We start from the raw sequence: 15,962 nt of genomic DNA, 5'->3' as shown, positions 1-15,962 counted from the left end.
CTCTTAGTATGTACAGCCTCTCTAAGTACAGAATAGGGAAGCACCCTAGAGGCTCCAAGTTGGCTCCAGTAAGGGGGCAATGTGGGGGGAACAAGGTAAAAACCTGAAGATGTGTTTTCAGGCAGTACTTTTTGACTGGCATCCCACTCCGTATTTATCTACTGAAAGGGAAAGGAAAAAAACGGAGGAAAAAAAATAACTGTCAGTTTCACGCAAGCATCGTATGCTTCCAAGAAGCAGAAGGGAATGCAAAATTTTCAGTCAGTGATATAAAGGACTCTGAATTCAAATTTATAATAAAAAAATTACATCTCCATCTTAAGTTGCACATATTTGCATCAACACTGATCTTAACTGCAGTTATGTTACCAGAATATCTGGGGAGGTAGCAGTGTTCCTTGCCAGAGGAGTTCCCTGTTAGAGGCAGGATGACTGAAGCAAACCCAGCAGCTAGCATCACTAACACGGAAACCTGGCATGCGTATCACCACTCCCTAAAGTTCATCTGCTCTCTACCAGCTTTCTGTGATGTAAAGAGAGTCTACAGCATGTACTAGGTTAATTTTGACATAATATATCCTGAACTTTAAACAAGTAAACTCAAAACTCCAGTTACCCTTTAACAAAATATGTTTCAAGACAGCTCATGAATCAAATAAATTGCTCCAATACATTGCTAAGCTGTAGATGGGGCACCTGCATGTACAAAATTGTAATTTTAATTCAGAACTACCAAAAGCAAGATCTCAACGAAGTTCACATGCAATGTGGGACAGCAGCACAAAGAAAACTATGGAACCTACGCTATACCCTGCCTTTTTGTAAGAGAAGGAAAAAAGCTCATGGTTTAGCCCATCTTTCCTTAGTTGAAACACGTTCCTGAAAGTGTGTAATTCTTCACTTTTTTTATTTACAAGCAAGGAAACCTTTTTTTTAAAACCAATCTCAAGCATTTAACTAAAGTGTTCATAAAATCGCTTAGTATTTTAACTCAAAATGTTCTTTCAGGGTCTTCCCAAACAAATTGATTCCCACGCCTACTTCTATGGAGGCAGCTCAGCCAAACCCCCTTTTTATTGAAAAGGAAAAAGTCAAATTTGTAACTGCCATTTTATTTGTGTCTGAAAATCATGATAGTACTGCCAAGGCTCTTTGTTGCTATCGGGCGTGTTATAAGCAGTAAACCCAGTTTATGAGAGCTGAGATTTTACATGTAGATTCTGTACTTAGTATGGGAGTGCAGCTACTGACTCCACCCTGCTAGATTTGGAAGTACTAAGTAAAAATGCCACCTACCATAACAATGTAAAGTATACTGATGAAAGAAGGAACTAACTTCCACTATAGTTTCACTCACTAACCAAGACTGCAGAGATGTCCCATCCCTTCCAGTTTATGGTAGCCAGAAGACATTCTGTGAATTAATTAGAAATGACAGTGTCTTTCAAATGAAGTAGTTCACCCCAGCCACAACCTCAAAGAAAAAAAAGCCCTGGTAGTTGTGAACTTTCTTAAAACAATGAAGCTGTCTGCTTGTTGAGCAGAACTAGTATGTCTTGAGACTGAAATGAGCCCAGTGGAATTACAAAGACATTCCTTTCTCCATGTGAAAATCTCTCCCTAAAGAGTAAGTCTCTCCCTAAAGAACAACTCTTTGAAAACAGGAAGCCCCTCTCTTCTTGATGATTCAAAGTTCTGAAAATAAATGGCTTTGGAAGGTATTTAAAAAAGCAAATGAACACCCTCCCACAAAACCCAAACACATAAAAAAAAAGCAGCAAAATCCACATTTATCTGTTGTTTGAAGCCCAGATATTGCAACACTGAGAACAAAATCAAGACTACAAAACAACTTTGCTTACAGTTCCAGACTAAGAATGTAAGGTTTTCCACAAATATAAGTATCATTCCAGAGTTTACTTCATAGGACAGAGAATGTAAATTAGGTTTTAGGAATCCTCAGCTTGTTCATAAACCTTTCGAAGAAAAGCGTAAGGTGCTTGAGATGCAAAGTAAAAACCTAATTTGATTAAGAGCTTTGCTACTCTAATGCTACCCTAGCAAACAGCTTACAACTGCATTTTGTTACATATGTGATCAACTCATTTGCTTTCATTCTCCTTCCCATACACAGGCAAAATAGAAGCTATAAATTGAAGTATAGCCTGATGCGATTGGGACAGCAGTTTCAAATCGAACAAAAAGCTTTCTGTCCACACTGATGCTTGGCTGCATCATCAGATTACCATTCAAAAAGTGCTACAGACAGCTGTACATTGACTATTTTTGACCATTCACATCTCGTATAGCTTTCTATTGTTGCTATGTCTAAACTGAAGTCTATCTAGACCTAGCAGAGTACTGTGGCCAAATCTCTCCCCCCTTATTTCCAAAACTGGCAAAGATCAGAAAACTTCGGAAAAAAACCCAAGGAGTTTGATTCCAAACTGCTCCCACCTTTCATTTTTAGCATCACAGTATCAGTACATCTTATGAACAAATGTAATATTTTTTTTTAACCCTACAATATAAAGTTCTCTTATGCAGGAGAGCAGGAGTAGTTTGAGCTTACAGGTAGTTCATTTGGACATGTGAAAACATCTTCCAATGTCTCAAAATAGTCTTCTATTAGTTAGGCAAGTATCATTCATTTCACAGAATAATTTGAGAATGAAAAAGGACACTAGGAACAAGGGAACGTATAAGAGGAAATTTATACTGCAAAGAGTCCTAACATGAAGAGTGCAATTCCATTAATTAATACTTCTGTATTTCAACACATAAACATAACTTTTTCCATAAAAGGCTCAGACTTTAAATATTGACGTATACCAGTTTCAGATTAGGGAGGAAATAACACAGTCACAACCTTTGTGTGCACTGTAAGCATAAGCTAACTTCACAAGCAGTAATACCTGTGTACTAACACCGAATTCACAAGAATTACTGCTTTAGTTCTCTAAATGTGAATTATGCGTATTTGTATCTGAAGCTTTATGAGAAGTGTTCTGCTTCTGTACAGGTAGTTCAAGCGTGAACTTCTTAAGCACTGGTACACAAAACAATTATCCTGAAGATATGTTAAAGTTGGTTCAAGAATTTCAGCAAACAGGATTCTTTTCTAGAATTGGTAACTGCTTACATAGTTCCAATTCCTCTGGGGTACTGGATGTTCACTTCCTCAGGGGGAACAGCTTCTTATGCCTCAATTATTTAGATATGAAAAGAATTTCCATGTGTTTCACTTTACGCTTTGTGTCCATCATTTCCTTAGCATCATTCTGTCATGCATCTTCCCTTTAACAACCAGAACACTGCTCCCTTGAAGCTTGCCTATGTGTTCAAGGAGAAAAATACTGGTGTTTAGGTATTACCTGCATTATGATGTCCCAGCTTTACAAATCTGACCTAAGTTCTAAGTACAGGGGTGGTGAAGTAAGGGGGGACATATTTCACTCTTTTGAGCACAATCTTTAGATGTTAAAGCCCAGAGATTCTGAAAATTTTAGTTCCTCAGGATTTGATCCATCTGAATGCCTTAATGTTGAGGAACAGAACAGCCAAGAATGTTTCGGTACAGAGCCTCTCAGGACAAAGCCTGATGTTCCCTGTAAATGGTACTCTTTGGCCAGACACTTGAGACCAGACCAAGGCTCCCTCTCTGATGTTCTCAAAGAATTTTCTCTCCCTCCTGCCTAACGCCATCTGTATAGCTTACTGGAAAAGAAACACATTAACAAGACTGATAAAAGGACAACTGAGACATAAAAGTGCTACAAGACCTGAATAAGCAGAGGATGAAGGGAGGAAAAACACTGATTAGCTCATCAAGGAAGAAGGTAGGTACCTAGTGAAAAAAGAACTAGAGCATCCAGTGCTCCAGTCTCATCTACTCTGGGGACCATGCAGGATGCCGAGAGCATAAGTGATATTTATGGCGATCATCACATCTTCTGGTTTCTAATGATAAGTGAAAAGGAATTTCAGTCTTAACTCTGGTTCTGCACAGGTGGAAGTGAGTTACCTGCATTAAACAATGGTGATGGACTGATGACATTACCATTTGCAAGGATCAGCCGGGCTCCTTACTTCACTTTGGGCAATGTAAACTATCTCAGAGCTTACTGGTATTAGCCAACCTAATCTGATTGAATTTGCAGGAGTGGATTAGAACAAGCTCTGATAATTCTGTGCCAGAGTAACAGGAGGCACCAAGTATTTGGGTGTGATATTAATTTTCAGCAGCAGAGCCAAAAATCAGGAAATCATCTACAGTTCCCACATTCTACTTCTCAGTCTAACAGTGTTAACAGATATTTCAAGTCTGCAAAATTCTACACTCAATACTGCAAAAATGCTCTTCTGCAGATTTCCTTGAAATCAAACAAACATGGTTTAATCATGCAGAAAAATCATACTGTCTCCCAAGATAATTTTTTTTGAGCTCCACTAAGTAAATTTTAATAATTTTGACAATTCTTCCTGGAGAGAAGGAAAAGAGCAGGCAACATATTTTTAAGTTTCCAAAACAGCCACTGGTAGTCTAACCTCTGGTATTTTTCTATTAGACTCTTCATTAGATCTTGGAATATTCCAAGTCCAGAACTAAGTAGGACAATGCAGTCAGAAATTCATCCACCCTTATGCCTGGGATACAAGAAATAGCTATGGCAAGTATTTCTCAGAAGACAAAGTCATAAGGGTTCCTTTTCATCCTAAGATGTATGAATCTGCACTGTGTAAGAGATTTAAAAAATCAGTATTTACTAGCACTACTAAAACACAAAACATTCAAGTAGTATAACTGTAATGCAAGCCCTTGCATGGCAATCCAAATTTATTGAACTACTGATGCTAAGTCATACAAAATTGCACCACTTTAATTAAGGCTTTTAGTTTACATTTGGCCACCTCAAAGCAGTTGTAACATTAGGTTGGTCAATTTAAATACTGTGGCTCCCTGTTGGATATACACACAATCTTTACACCCAAACGTTAATGCATACAAAGCAACAAGGCATTGTTAAATAAATCAGCAAAAGTTAATTACTGCAACTTAGGCCCTGTGACCAATTACACATGATTAAAATTACTTCCCACATTCACATCCACAGTACTCTTCCACCATTTAACATCTCAACCAAAACGTTACACATGTAAAACAATCACTAACAGGCAAAAGTACTAAACCTGTATATTTGGTATTGCAAATACACTTATGCATGAGCAAGCAAGGGAATCACAGTGAGAATCTACAGCTGCAGAAGCCCGAAAATGATTTACAAAAAATTGTTAAATCATTAAAAAATTGTTTTAAAATATACACTTCTTGTTGTAGACCCCCACTGTACACACAACTATAAACATTGTTCCCTATGTAAACAAGGAAAAGGAAACATACAATAAAAGGTTGAAAAGTCTGGACATTTCCTTCCCAACAGATATTAAAGGCCATGTCTTTAGTCAGACGCTATACTGAAAGGACTCTTAAAGACTAGGTCACTGTCTCCACAGGTTTTTCCTAAAATTAAAAAACTATATAGCCGTTGTGTTAATCAAAGCGCTTTTGTACAATACGATGATGATGATGATCCTGTATTTCTTTAAAAAAGTTACAATAAGCTACAAATACCGATGAAGCAAAGTTATCTGGAGTAGTCTATATAGGAGCTCTTTGGACTTTCTTTTATTATGCTAAAATAGTGGTGCTTTTAGGATTTACATTATTGTACTCTCCAATAGAAAGTGGGGATTGCTGAAGTATACAGTACACAGTTTTCATACATGTACAACATTGGTGGATGAACAATGTCTCTTATCAGTAATACTGGATGTAGGCTCTGGTTTTACCAGTTGCATACATAGAATATTTAGAAGTAAAAATCTCTCATGACACTGGAAAGTGATTAGAATGTGCAAACTGATGTAGCTTTCATCCATTTCTTAAAGGGTACCACCACAGGAAAGTCCATTTAAGATGTTGGTAGGTTTAATAAAGTTGGAATGCTGGCACTGTTGAATTGGGCAACAGTTCTTCAGACCTGTAACAACAAAACAAGGAGTTAGTATTAAGAACAACTATTCGTCCTTGCTCTTTACAACTAAAGCAGGAACTAGCAAAGTTCATAGCAAACATAGAAAACAATCTTATCACTTCTCCGCAACTAATGTAATTTCTACTGTACACATACAAATAACAGACTATCTCAATTATTATCCTAACTGGATTAGAATACATGTAGTAATCCAAGCTGAATTGTGAAAGTAGCATTTGACTGGGGAGCCTAGTTTTGCTTCCTGTATGACAGTTCCTGTGGCTTTAAAAACAAAAACACAACTGAAGGATCAAAGCCCTTGAATCAAAAGTCCTGTTACAGAAATGAAGCAACCATTTCTGCCACTCTCAGATAATGTTTGGAACCCTCTCAGTTTTATGTTGATCAAAGTTGTTCAAATTAAGGAATTTTTAATATATCAAAAGGAACTAAACACAGTACCACCTGAATAAGTAATAAAATCCTGCAATTTCTGACAGTGAGATGTTCTACCAGAGTCCTCCAGTATCTCAAATAGCTCTAGTGGATAACAAAATAATGGATCATACTACTGAAGCAACTGAACCACCACATGTTCAATAAAACTGAAGGCAAGGGAGAAAACAGGCAACTTGCTTAACGTCAGGTCAATCAAGACAGATCATCAATCTGCCCATACTAAGGCTTAGAGAGGAAAAGAGGGAAACAACCTGTCCAAGAACAAGCTGCAGGAAAAAATTCATGCCTGCTGATTAACTTCTGAAAAGGCTTGCTTAAAGAACAGGCTAGAGCTTCCTTGATCCTTCAGCAGCATTCTTTGAGTACGGATTAAGTCACATAGAACTTTACCTAACAGCAAACAAGTAAGAAGTTGATCTAGTAACCAATGGCTCCAGGTCAAATATTCGGAGTGTTAAAATGATCACTTCACTTCTCTCTTCCAAATGTACTAATTGCAATGCAGCCTCCAAAATACCCATACAGTCTCAAGAAAGGAAGCTAAATTCCTGTGACACCACACAAGCATATGCATGCAGGAGTTCAAAGCAGGAAGTGACACTTTAGTGTGCGAACTGCAATACTGTACCATGTGCATTCCTGGTAACTAAGCTCTTGCAGGCTTCAAAAAAGAAAACCCTGTTTCCAAAAACTAAAACTCGAAAGTATCAAAACACTGTTAGTTTGAGCTCTACCAACACCCTAAAATTTGAAAATAATTTTGATACTAATGTGAACAGTTTATCTTGCACATATTTGTAGTTCTGACTTTGAAACGGCAAAATAAAGACCATAAAAATTTCTGTGATAATGTAAATCAATAATTTTCAATGCTGTTCTGCATCAACAGCTACTGCAGCTATTTGGGTTTTTTTGCTTGTTGTTTTGTTTGTTTTTAATAGCCATAATGCATAGAAAAACTGAAAATGTTTACCTGGCTCAGAGCTACAGTACGGTTATGTATTAAAGTAGCTGACATGATGACTTTTTGCGTGCTTTTCCAGGCACCGGAGTTTTTCTGTTAATTTGTCGCACAAGGTCATAAAAGATCTGAGAAGATAAAAATCAGTTGGGTTATTAAAATTAAAGAGGTTTCTCTTATAACCTTAAGCCTTGAATCTTCACACATAATGTACTCATATACTCAAGAACCCCTGTAAATATTTAGTTATCACAAAGCTAGAAAGTTAAAATGTATACTTAATTAATAACTGCTTGGGTTTTCTTGTTTAAGATAATTCTCTGCCAAGGGTTTTCCACTTTCAGTGAAGCAAATTGGAAAGACTAGCTGTAAAGCAGCAAAATGTTCCAACAAGGGCTTATAATATTTGACGGAAGTTCTAGTTTATTAAACATATGACTTATATACAGTTAGAGTGATTCATTTGTATTAAGAAAAAGTGAATAGTTTCCAGAAGTTCCCAACTAATCAAATACACATTACTTATTTTAAAAACGAGCTGTACTGAAAACTGCCATACTCGTTTGATTACTTGCAAGTCTTGCACAGAGGCCCTTTTAACTTGACTGGTGCTGCCAATGTTTTCCACACGACCTAATGAACTGTAGGGTGTATCATAAAATTCAAGCTATTCCAGAAATGTAAATACCAACACAGCTTCTTTTTCTAAAACTTTTGTATTCCATCCTTTATGCTGGCACCTCCCCCAGATAAAAAGGCATGCATTATGGCAAGTCCCCAAAATGCATGCATTTGATCAACCATCTAGCTCCTGTTAACAAGTAGATATATTGTAGTGAGGCTTTTGCTTCCCTTCTTCTATGCAGAGCAGCCAATTTTAACAAAACCTTTAAGAGATTTTGTTCTTACCATCTCAAATAATTTAACATCAAATAACTTAAATCAAATTAATTTCAATGACTTAACTCTCTTAAAGGTCTTCAAAAACAGTCTAGCAATACAGTCTCAGTTGATAGAAACTGTATCAACTAGGGAATGGAAAATGAAAAAAGTATTTATTCTAAATTGATATGAAAACTAATTATACTAAAATAATTATATTTGAAAAAAAAACCACAAATCAAATCATAACATAAATATATCCCTTAACATAAACATCTCACAATAGCAGGGTACAGTTTTGTTCATTATAGAGGATGTTATTAATGATTTTTTTACTTTTTCCTTGACAGTGTATATGTTTGGTTACCACAGTGTCCCATCCTTCTCTCCCTGCTACCCCTCCCCTACACAGGAAATGTGCCTTACCTCGTTAACATTTATCTTTGATTTTGCAGAAGACTCTAAGAATGCACAGTTATTCCATTGCCTTGCTAGGTTCTGACCTTGTTCCTTTCCCACAACTCTTTCATCTTCCAAGTCACACTTATTGCCAACCAGAATCATAGGCACCTAAAAAACAATTTAATGCCAGCAAAGAAATAATTAAAATTTTAGGAAGGCATCATGTAAATGCACACCTAAAACCCAATGAAATACAAAATATAAAAGCTGCATAATGTGCAAATTTAAAGCTTACAGTACTGTCTTCTGGAGAACTTAAAGTTTTGTGCTTTTAGAATACCATAAACAGTAGTGATATTGAAGAAAAAATTAAACTCTAGGTGCTTTTAAACCTTCATTGATAGGAATTAAGACAACAATAGAGTTGCTACAGAAATGCTTGCTGCAGTACTGGTGAATAAGGTTATATACAGTTTTAAATAAATTCTCTATATAACACACAATGAATGACAATTTCTTCAGTTTACCTTAAGAGCTGCATTTCTGCACTACACATCTATGCGTTGATACATCTCTTAATTTAAAGCTTGAAAGCCATCTGACCACAGTGTGTATACACTGCAACATCTATAATGAAAACTCTAAGTATTAAGAATTTTTAGAGATGCTTACATCATCAGTGTCTTTGACTCGAAGAATCTGTTCTCTTAGATCCTGTAAATCATTAAATGTGGACTGTGCTGTGATGGAATATACTAATGCAAAACCTTGTCCATTTTTCATGTATAGATCTCTCATCGCTGTAAACTGTTCCTGTAATTAAAAAATATACACATGTTGCACTCAATTTGTACTTTCCCTGCACAGACTGCTACAAACTTAACATCACAAATGGATGTCACAAGTACAAGGCATTTTTGTCCCCTCCCTTCCCTGTTAAACTGACCAATATTTTACTGTTTGACTATAACCACTACAGTAAACAGAACTGCTTCTAAAGAAATCTGCAGCTTGGAACACTGAGCAACATCCAGATATTGCCAACAGCCATACCCTGGGAAGAAAAGTCACAGAAACTAGAGTAATTTCACGGGAGAAAAGTACAGTAGAAGGTACAGTGTAATCTGTAGATTACAGAAGTTACATTCCTCCAAATACCTCCTTACATACCAACTTTTTCTCCATCTCCCGATAGTTCCTTAAAATGGATCGAAAAGTATGTGCATCCCTTTTCAGTCCCCAATTTTTAGTCTAGGCACTTTTCTAGCTTAAATTCCACTTTAATTTTCAAGGAGATGGACTAGAGGATGGAAACACTCAATAGAATTGTCACATTTCCTTGACTTCAGTGACAACTATGATTTCGCATATAAAGACTCACTAGTGCACTGCAGAGCAGTACCAGGACTTCTCCCTGTTTGAAAACTCTTACCAGTGTGACTGTGTAATAGCATTTGCCTTTCTTGCTTTTGTGACTTGGCTGTTTGGTGCCTGATCAGTCACTCTCTGTCCCTCCCTGTATGTCAGATAAAAAGTGCAATTTATTTCTAGAAAACAGCCACTCCATCCCTCTGTATTTTTATAGAGTATTCATCTAATATGGAATTTAAATCAGCCATTATTCGACCAGATTACTATTACAGTTCAGAGAACACATGTTAAACTCCAAGGGTCTCGAGCTTAAGCTCACTGGAATCAATGAAGGAAACAACTGGTTTCGTAAGTTCTGGAACTAGTCAGAGAAAAACCTGAGCAGTATGCAAAGGGTCAGCATAAACCTTGTGCTTTGAGGTCCCATAAGCTGACTAAAGCAATACTATTTTTATCCCAATGTCACAGTACTTCTCACAAAAGAAAAAGGAGATGAGAAAGACAGTATTCTCTACAGCAACAGAAATCAAACCTGAGTAGCCAGTGGGCCTAAATTTTCTCTGGGCAACATAAACTTAAAACAGGAGCAAAATCTCTTTCACAATGCTCAATCTCACGTTTCCCCTATTACAGAACGTGAGCTCACAGGAAACATGCAATTTATTTTCTGCTGCAATACTCAAGTATTTTTTAAATACCAGTACGTTAAAGAACACCCTCTAATCCAATGCACTGACCACAGTTACTCTTTAGAAAATGGGGAAGGAAACCCATCACCATTTATATCCCTACAGCTTTTGATGGTTTTAACACTGTACATAAGTATTTAGGAAAGTTCCTGTTTACATACCGTTCCTGCAGTATCTAAGATTTCAAGCATACACTGTTGAGCATCTACTTCAACTTGCTGTCGAGAGAAAGATCAGTTGGTTAGAATTTTTCCTCTTGCAACTCTCCTCTCCAAAGACATCAGAAATAGCGTGACTTTTATAAGCAAATTCATAATGCATAAAGGAACATAATGGCTTAAGAAGTTTGTATGAATATACAGTTTGAAAACAGCAGGACGAAGCCTTTCAAAGAACCCCAGTGACATTTTCAAATGCAGCATCAGCAGCCAAGTACCACTTTGCAAAGTGATTAGGGATTTTTGATTATTTAAAAGGAGGCTGCTAAATTTGTAATGATGGTTATCAGCAACTCGCATAACTAATTTCCACTTGTTTCTGGGATCATCACAAATTGAAAGAGAAGTATAACTGAAAGCTAGAAAGTTGAATTGTCATACTAATGCTTCAATAGTAATTTATATCAACAAGAATATAAGTAGTTCATGGCAAACAATTAAACAAGAACCACTAAGAGTGGCGTCCCCAAACAAGCCTTCAGGAACATTAGAATTAATTAGAAAATTGACCCAGCTTAGAAAAGTTTGCAGTAAATAGAAGGTTTAAGAAGGTGGAACCGTTTCTGTACCAATTCCAGAGTTTCTCTCTCTAGTTTCTACCTCAAAGAAATGGCTGTGAGGGTAGCAAGGGACATGATAGTGTCCTCAAGCTGTTTCAAGTAGGCTACCCACATTTTCTTTTTCTTTCAAGCTGTTGGTACACTTTCCTTGTGTCCATTTACATGTCAAAATTCCTGGCTGACAGATCAGCACTCAAAAGAACTTTGTGTCAACTATTCTCCATTTACGCATTTTAGAGTTTAACTTGTAGCTTTTCTTCTGTAAATAGATTTGAGTTTAGGGGGTGGAAGAAGGGAGTATTTCCACTCCTCTTACACCTCCCAAATGTCCCCTATGGATGGCGATTCCTTAAAAATAACCACGATTTTAACATGTATTGCTGACACAGTTTTCCAGCTAATTAAGAAGCATTTATTCACTTTATGAAGAAATATCTGGGGAGTAAACCAAGGCATCACGTTTCAAGATTTCATGTTCAATTATTTAGTTCCAGACCAACAAGTTATATCCTCTCAACTTCAAATACTATAAAATTAGATATAACATTAATAGCATAGAATTGCAGTTGCCAAATCAACATATCAAATTTTGAATTTACTTAAGTCAAGAAGCAAGTTAGAATAGTAACTAACAGACAGGGGGTGAAAATAATTGCATACAGTTTTGTCTGGACTTCAACAATCTAGCTGATTTGAAAAGAGTACCCAGAGGTATTACTAGTCATTTTAGGAAAAAGTCTGGAAAGAATGTAGTAAGATATTTACTAGCAACAGCAACAAAAAATGTAGTTAGCAAAAGACAATTTTTTTAAGATGGCTTTACTTTCCTGGGCTCTGTGAAAATAGTCTTTGGAAAACTTAACCCAGCAAACATCATGAATGTAGTATGACCTGAAGGATGTAAATATATAAAAAAGGAAATATTTTGCTTTAGATCATCCTGTGAAATTTTTTTAGTCATTTACTAGGCCTGACCCAGCGAACGCCTGCACCAACCACTGGTATAGGGTCCAAAATTCCTGCTTCTCTCATACAGAAAAACTGTCTATATAGAATTTGGTTTTGCTGTTATCTCTTTAGTAAGAGTTCTAGCTTTGGCCGGAAGCCCACATACTTAAGACAGACTAGGATTTTTCCAACATACAGTTTATATGAGGTCAAAGACAAGAGGTGTGAATTTATCATTTTGCTATAATTCCTCTTCCATTCAGAACAGATTCTGGTGACTATATGCTGCAACAGTTGTTAATACATCATCTTTATTCCAATATAAATGTAGTCCAGTGCTGACACGGAAGGTTTTGGAATTTTTGCCCATTCCCAGCTAGGGTTTGTGGATCTTGCGTCCCTTGTATAGACACTGGCATTTTTGTGGCCACTTGATGAGCTACATCAGAATATTAATGTAACTGAAAAGTAATTCAGCAAGGAAAAAAAACCAAAAAAAAGACATATGGATTAACTGACACAGACAAAAACTTATCTGTTGCACCAAATGGTTAACAGTAGCAGTTCAGATCAAACTATCTTAGTCTGGAATCTTAATCATGGTCTCAGGTAAAACTGAAGAGTGAGCAATATGGAGATTCAAGATGATGCAAGCAGAATCAAACCTTTCAGCCTGTCATGCTGAAGTAGGGAAGAGAGAAACTACAGGCCACTCGCTGTAAATGCTTGCTCATTTATGATAGGTTTGTGTTAACTTATTAATAAAACAACAAACCATCTAATGGAAGCATATTTATCTATCATTTAAATCGTTATGAATACAGTATGATAGATGCCTCCAGCGTTCTAAAGGTTAGTGTGAAGTCGCTTGCAGTAATTTTCTTAGTAACAAAGCAGCTTAGCACCTCCGAGTCCAAATCTACCTGCAGATGCCAACACACAAACAAACTAATAATAAATATTACAAAAACAGGAAACGGTAGTGTATTTTGCCTTTTTTTTTTTTTTAATTTAACTGATGTTCCCAATTCTGACAAAGAAATTAGCATTTCTTATTGACTAGCAGTAAGGTATTATGCTTAAACATTAAAAAGCCAGTCTTGAATTATTCCTTTAAAACAGACTTTAAGAGCACCTTTATATTTCAAACTTGTTAAGCTACCTGGTATTACCAGGCATACCCTTTTTCAAACAATTACTCAAATATTTGACAATAGGTACTGCAGCTTTAAGTTTCTGTAACACTAGAGAGGTCTTTTGCATATACCTTTCTGTAGGAGTCTTCTATCGTAGGATCGTATTTTTCAACAAATATTCCTTGAACAAACTGTACAGTCTGCAACACAAAAGTTCTTGTAAGATTCTCTTGCATAGTGGCATTTCGTAAACATTGTACACAAATTACTGTTCCAGGTGTATATTCAGTTATCCATTAAATTTTTAAGGCGAATCAAGTGATTGCCAAAACTATGAAACTTTAAGAAACAACAGAAAGTTAGATGTGTATGCCTATATAACTATAGATGAAGCAAGCTATGTTTTCTGTTTTCCTTTATCCATCATCACTTGGAGTATAAGAATTAAAGCATGCATTTACTTAAAGTTTGCCTAACTTAGAATCAACATTAGTTTCTACTTGACCAGGATACTATACAGCTGCATAGCTTTTACCTTTGCATTGAGAACTACTGCATCTTCTGCTACTTATCTGTCAGCATAAGAATTAGTCAAAAAAGAACTGCCAGCTTTTACTAGTCTTAACTAGAGTCAGTAGGTTGTTCCTGTGTACCTAGCATGAAGGATGTTTTTAGCACAAGTCAGATGGAACTTTAAGACTCAATGGTCAAGTCAGAGCAGAGAGATTCAAATCCAGAAATGCTGCAGTAAGATAAAGAATTCAAAAGTGAAGGAAAATGTTCTTTCATAATCTAGCATGATTTGTCATTTAAGTTTTTCTTTAGGAACTGTTTTTAAGACAATACTTACCCAGGAGTGGACCTCTGGACCTTATTTTATGAGAAGGTACCCATTTAAACTGAAAGATGCTAGGGTTTTTAGGTGGGCTGCAAACATCGTATTTTGTGAACTTTTTCAGTTCTAGTCTAGGTCAGACTGAACTGTTCTGTAATAATTTAATTAAAATACATGAGCTCTTTGATTTATAATCATCTCTCTGCCACAGCTATACACCTACTTGCATGGAAAGATGTAGAAAATATGCTGAACTTCCTACAAACATGCAAATATGTATTTCTATTTGCATAAAACCCCCAGTGCTTTAGAGACTGCTATCAAACATTAAGCACCTTGATGACCTGTCTAGAGACAGGACTTATAAAGGCCAGACACAGGCAAGCTAGTTCATTGTGTGAGATTCACAAAGCAACTTGGATTTCCCACAGACTGATGGCTGGGTTACCTACTGAAGCCAGAGACCCTCACAGTGCTGTGGTTCTGCACCTCAATGCCTCAGACTGATTAAGCATCATCAACCAATCCCATACAAAAACAAAAGCACGTGAGAATGCACCAATGGATGCAGATGCACCCAGTAAAGGATCTACCTATTCTAGCCATGAAGCCTCAGCAGTTATTACTAACATTTGTTATCTATTTGTGCACAATTACATAAAGAAATACACTTTAGTAGAGTGTATTAGAGAAAAACTAGAATAAGCTTTTCTTAAAAAAAACCCATACTTGAACTGTCTCATAGAGTACTTACCAGAGCAGACTTTCCAACACCTCCAGAACCAAGAACCACTAGCTTGTATTCACGCATGATGCAAGAGATAAATCACCCTCAATACCTAAAACACACAAAGCCACCAGTCTGATTAAAGTTTGATCTATAACAGAAAGTATAAACATGACACCACAATCCAGTTCACTAAGCAGGGTTTGATAAAAACTGCTTTAACTTTTTTTTTAATACAACAGATATTTTCAAACTAACAACTCTTAATGTAGCTACAATAAAATGCCGCAAACCATCAGATATTGTATTTCCTCTACCTCATTACTGTTCTCCCATAAAGAACATCAAATAAACTCTTATTATACTAAAGCTAACAGTTACTATTAATAAAACAATTATCCAAGAGGAGATAGTATGCATTTTTTCACTTTGAAACACTTAAATGCTAAACAAAGAATCACACAGAGAGAGACTTGTATAAGAAAATTAAAATCATCTCTTCCCATCAAATAAGCATTCTTAAAAAGAACAGCAGGATCCCAGAAATAATTTTTCAAAAAAATCCAAAACCCTTCATAAGACTGAAAGTTGATTAATGTTTTGCTAGATATCTAACTGCAGTTATAATGACTGATGTTTCATGAGTAAGTAGAGGCAACTAAAATATTCTTTTGAGACTATTCCTCTGCTACAAGCTAGATCTGTTCCCCTGTTCCACACTAGCTAGTGTGGTTGCCTA

The 15,962-nt window shown here is 36.3% G+C and overlaps 1 protein-coding gene across 2 annotated transcripts in view; it reads right to left on the bottom strand.

Annotated features, from left to right (window-relative positions):
- Positions 1-4,801: 4,801 nt before the first annotated feature.
- The window catches only part of RAP1B (RAP1B, member of RAS oncogene family), a 29,010-nt gene continuing 17,849 nt past the window's right edge, over positions 4,802-15,962 (bottom strand). For both annotated transcript variants that reach the window (XM_050324045.1, XM_050324044.1), the window contains exons 2-8: positions 15,251-15,335; positions 13,793-13,861; positions 10,961-11,017; positions 9,412-9,552; positions 8,764-8,907; positions 7,468-7,583; positions 4,802-6,041 (exon numbers count right to left, since the gene is read on the bottom strand). In XM_050324045.1, the coding sequence (XP_050180002.1) occupies positions 7,497-7,583; positions 8,764-8,907; positions 9,412-9,552; positions 10,961-11,017; positions 13,793-13,861; positions 15,251-15,307 (555 nt within the window). In that variant the 5' untranslated portion in view covers positions 15,308-15,335 and the 3' untranslated portion in view covers positions 4,802-6,041; positions 7,468-7,496. The remainder of the gene's footprint in view (positions 6,042-7,467; positions 7,584-8,763; positions 8,908-9,411; positions 9,553-10,960; positions 11,018-13,792; positions 13,862-15,250; positions 15,336-15,962) is intronic.

The sequence above is a fragment of the Myiozetetes cayanensis genome, unplaced genomic scaffold, assembly GCF_022539395.1.
Source record: "Myiozetetes cayanensis isolate MyiCay16 unplaced genomic scaffold, myiCay2020 scf3, whole genome shotgun sequence".
Classification (NCBI taxonomy): domain Eukaryota; kingdom Metazoa; phylum Chordata; class Aves; order Passeriformes; family Tyrannidae; genus Myiozetetes; species Myiozetetes cayanensis.
The sequence above is the reverse complement of the archived record's forward strand: the minus strand, read 5'-3'. Positions and strand labels throughout refer to the sequence as shown.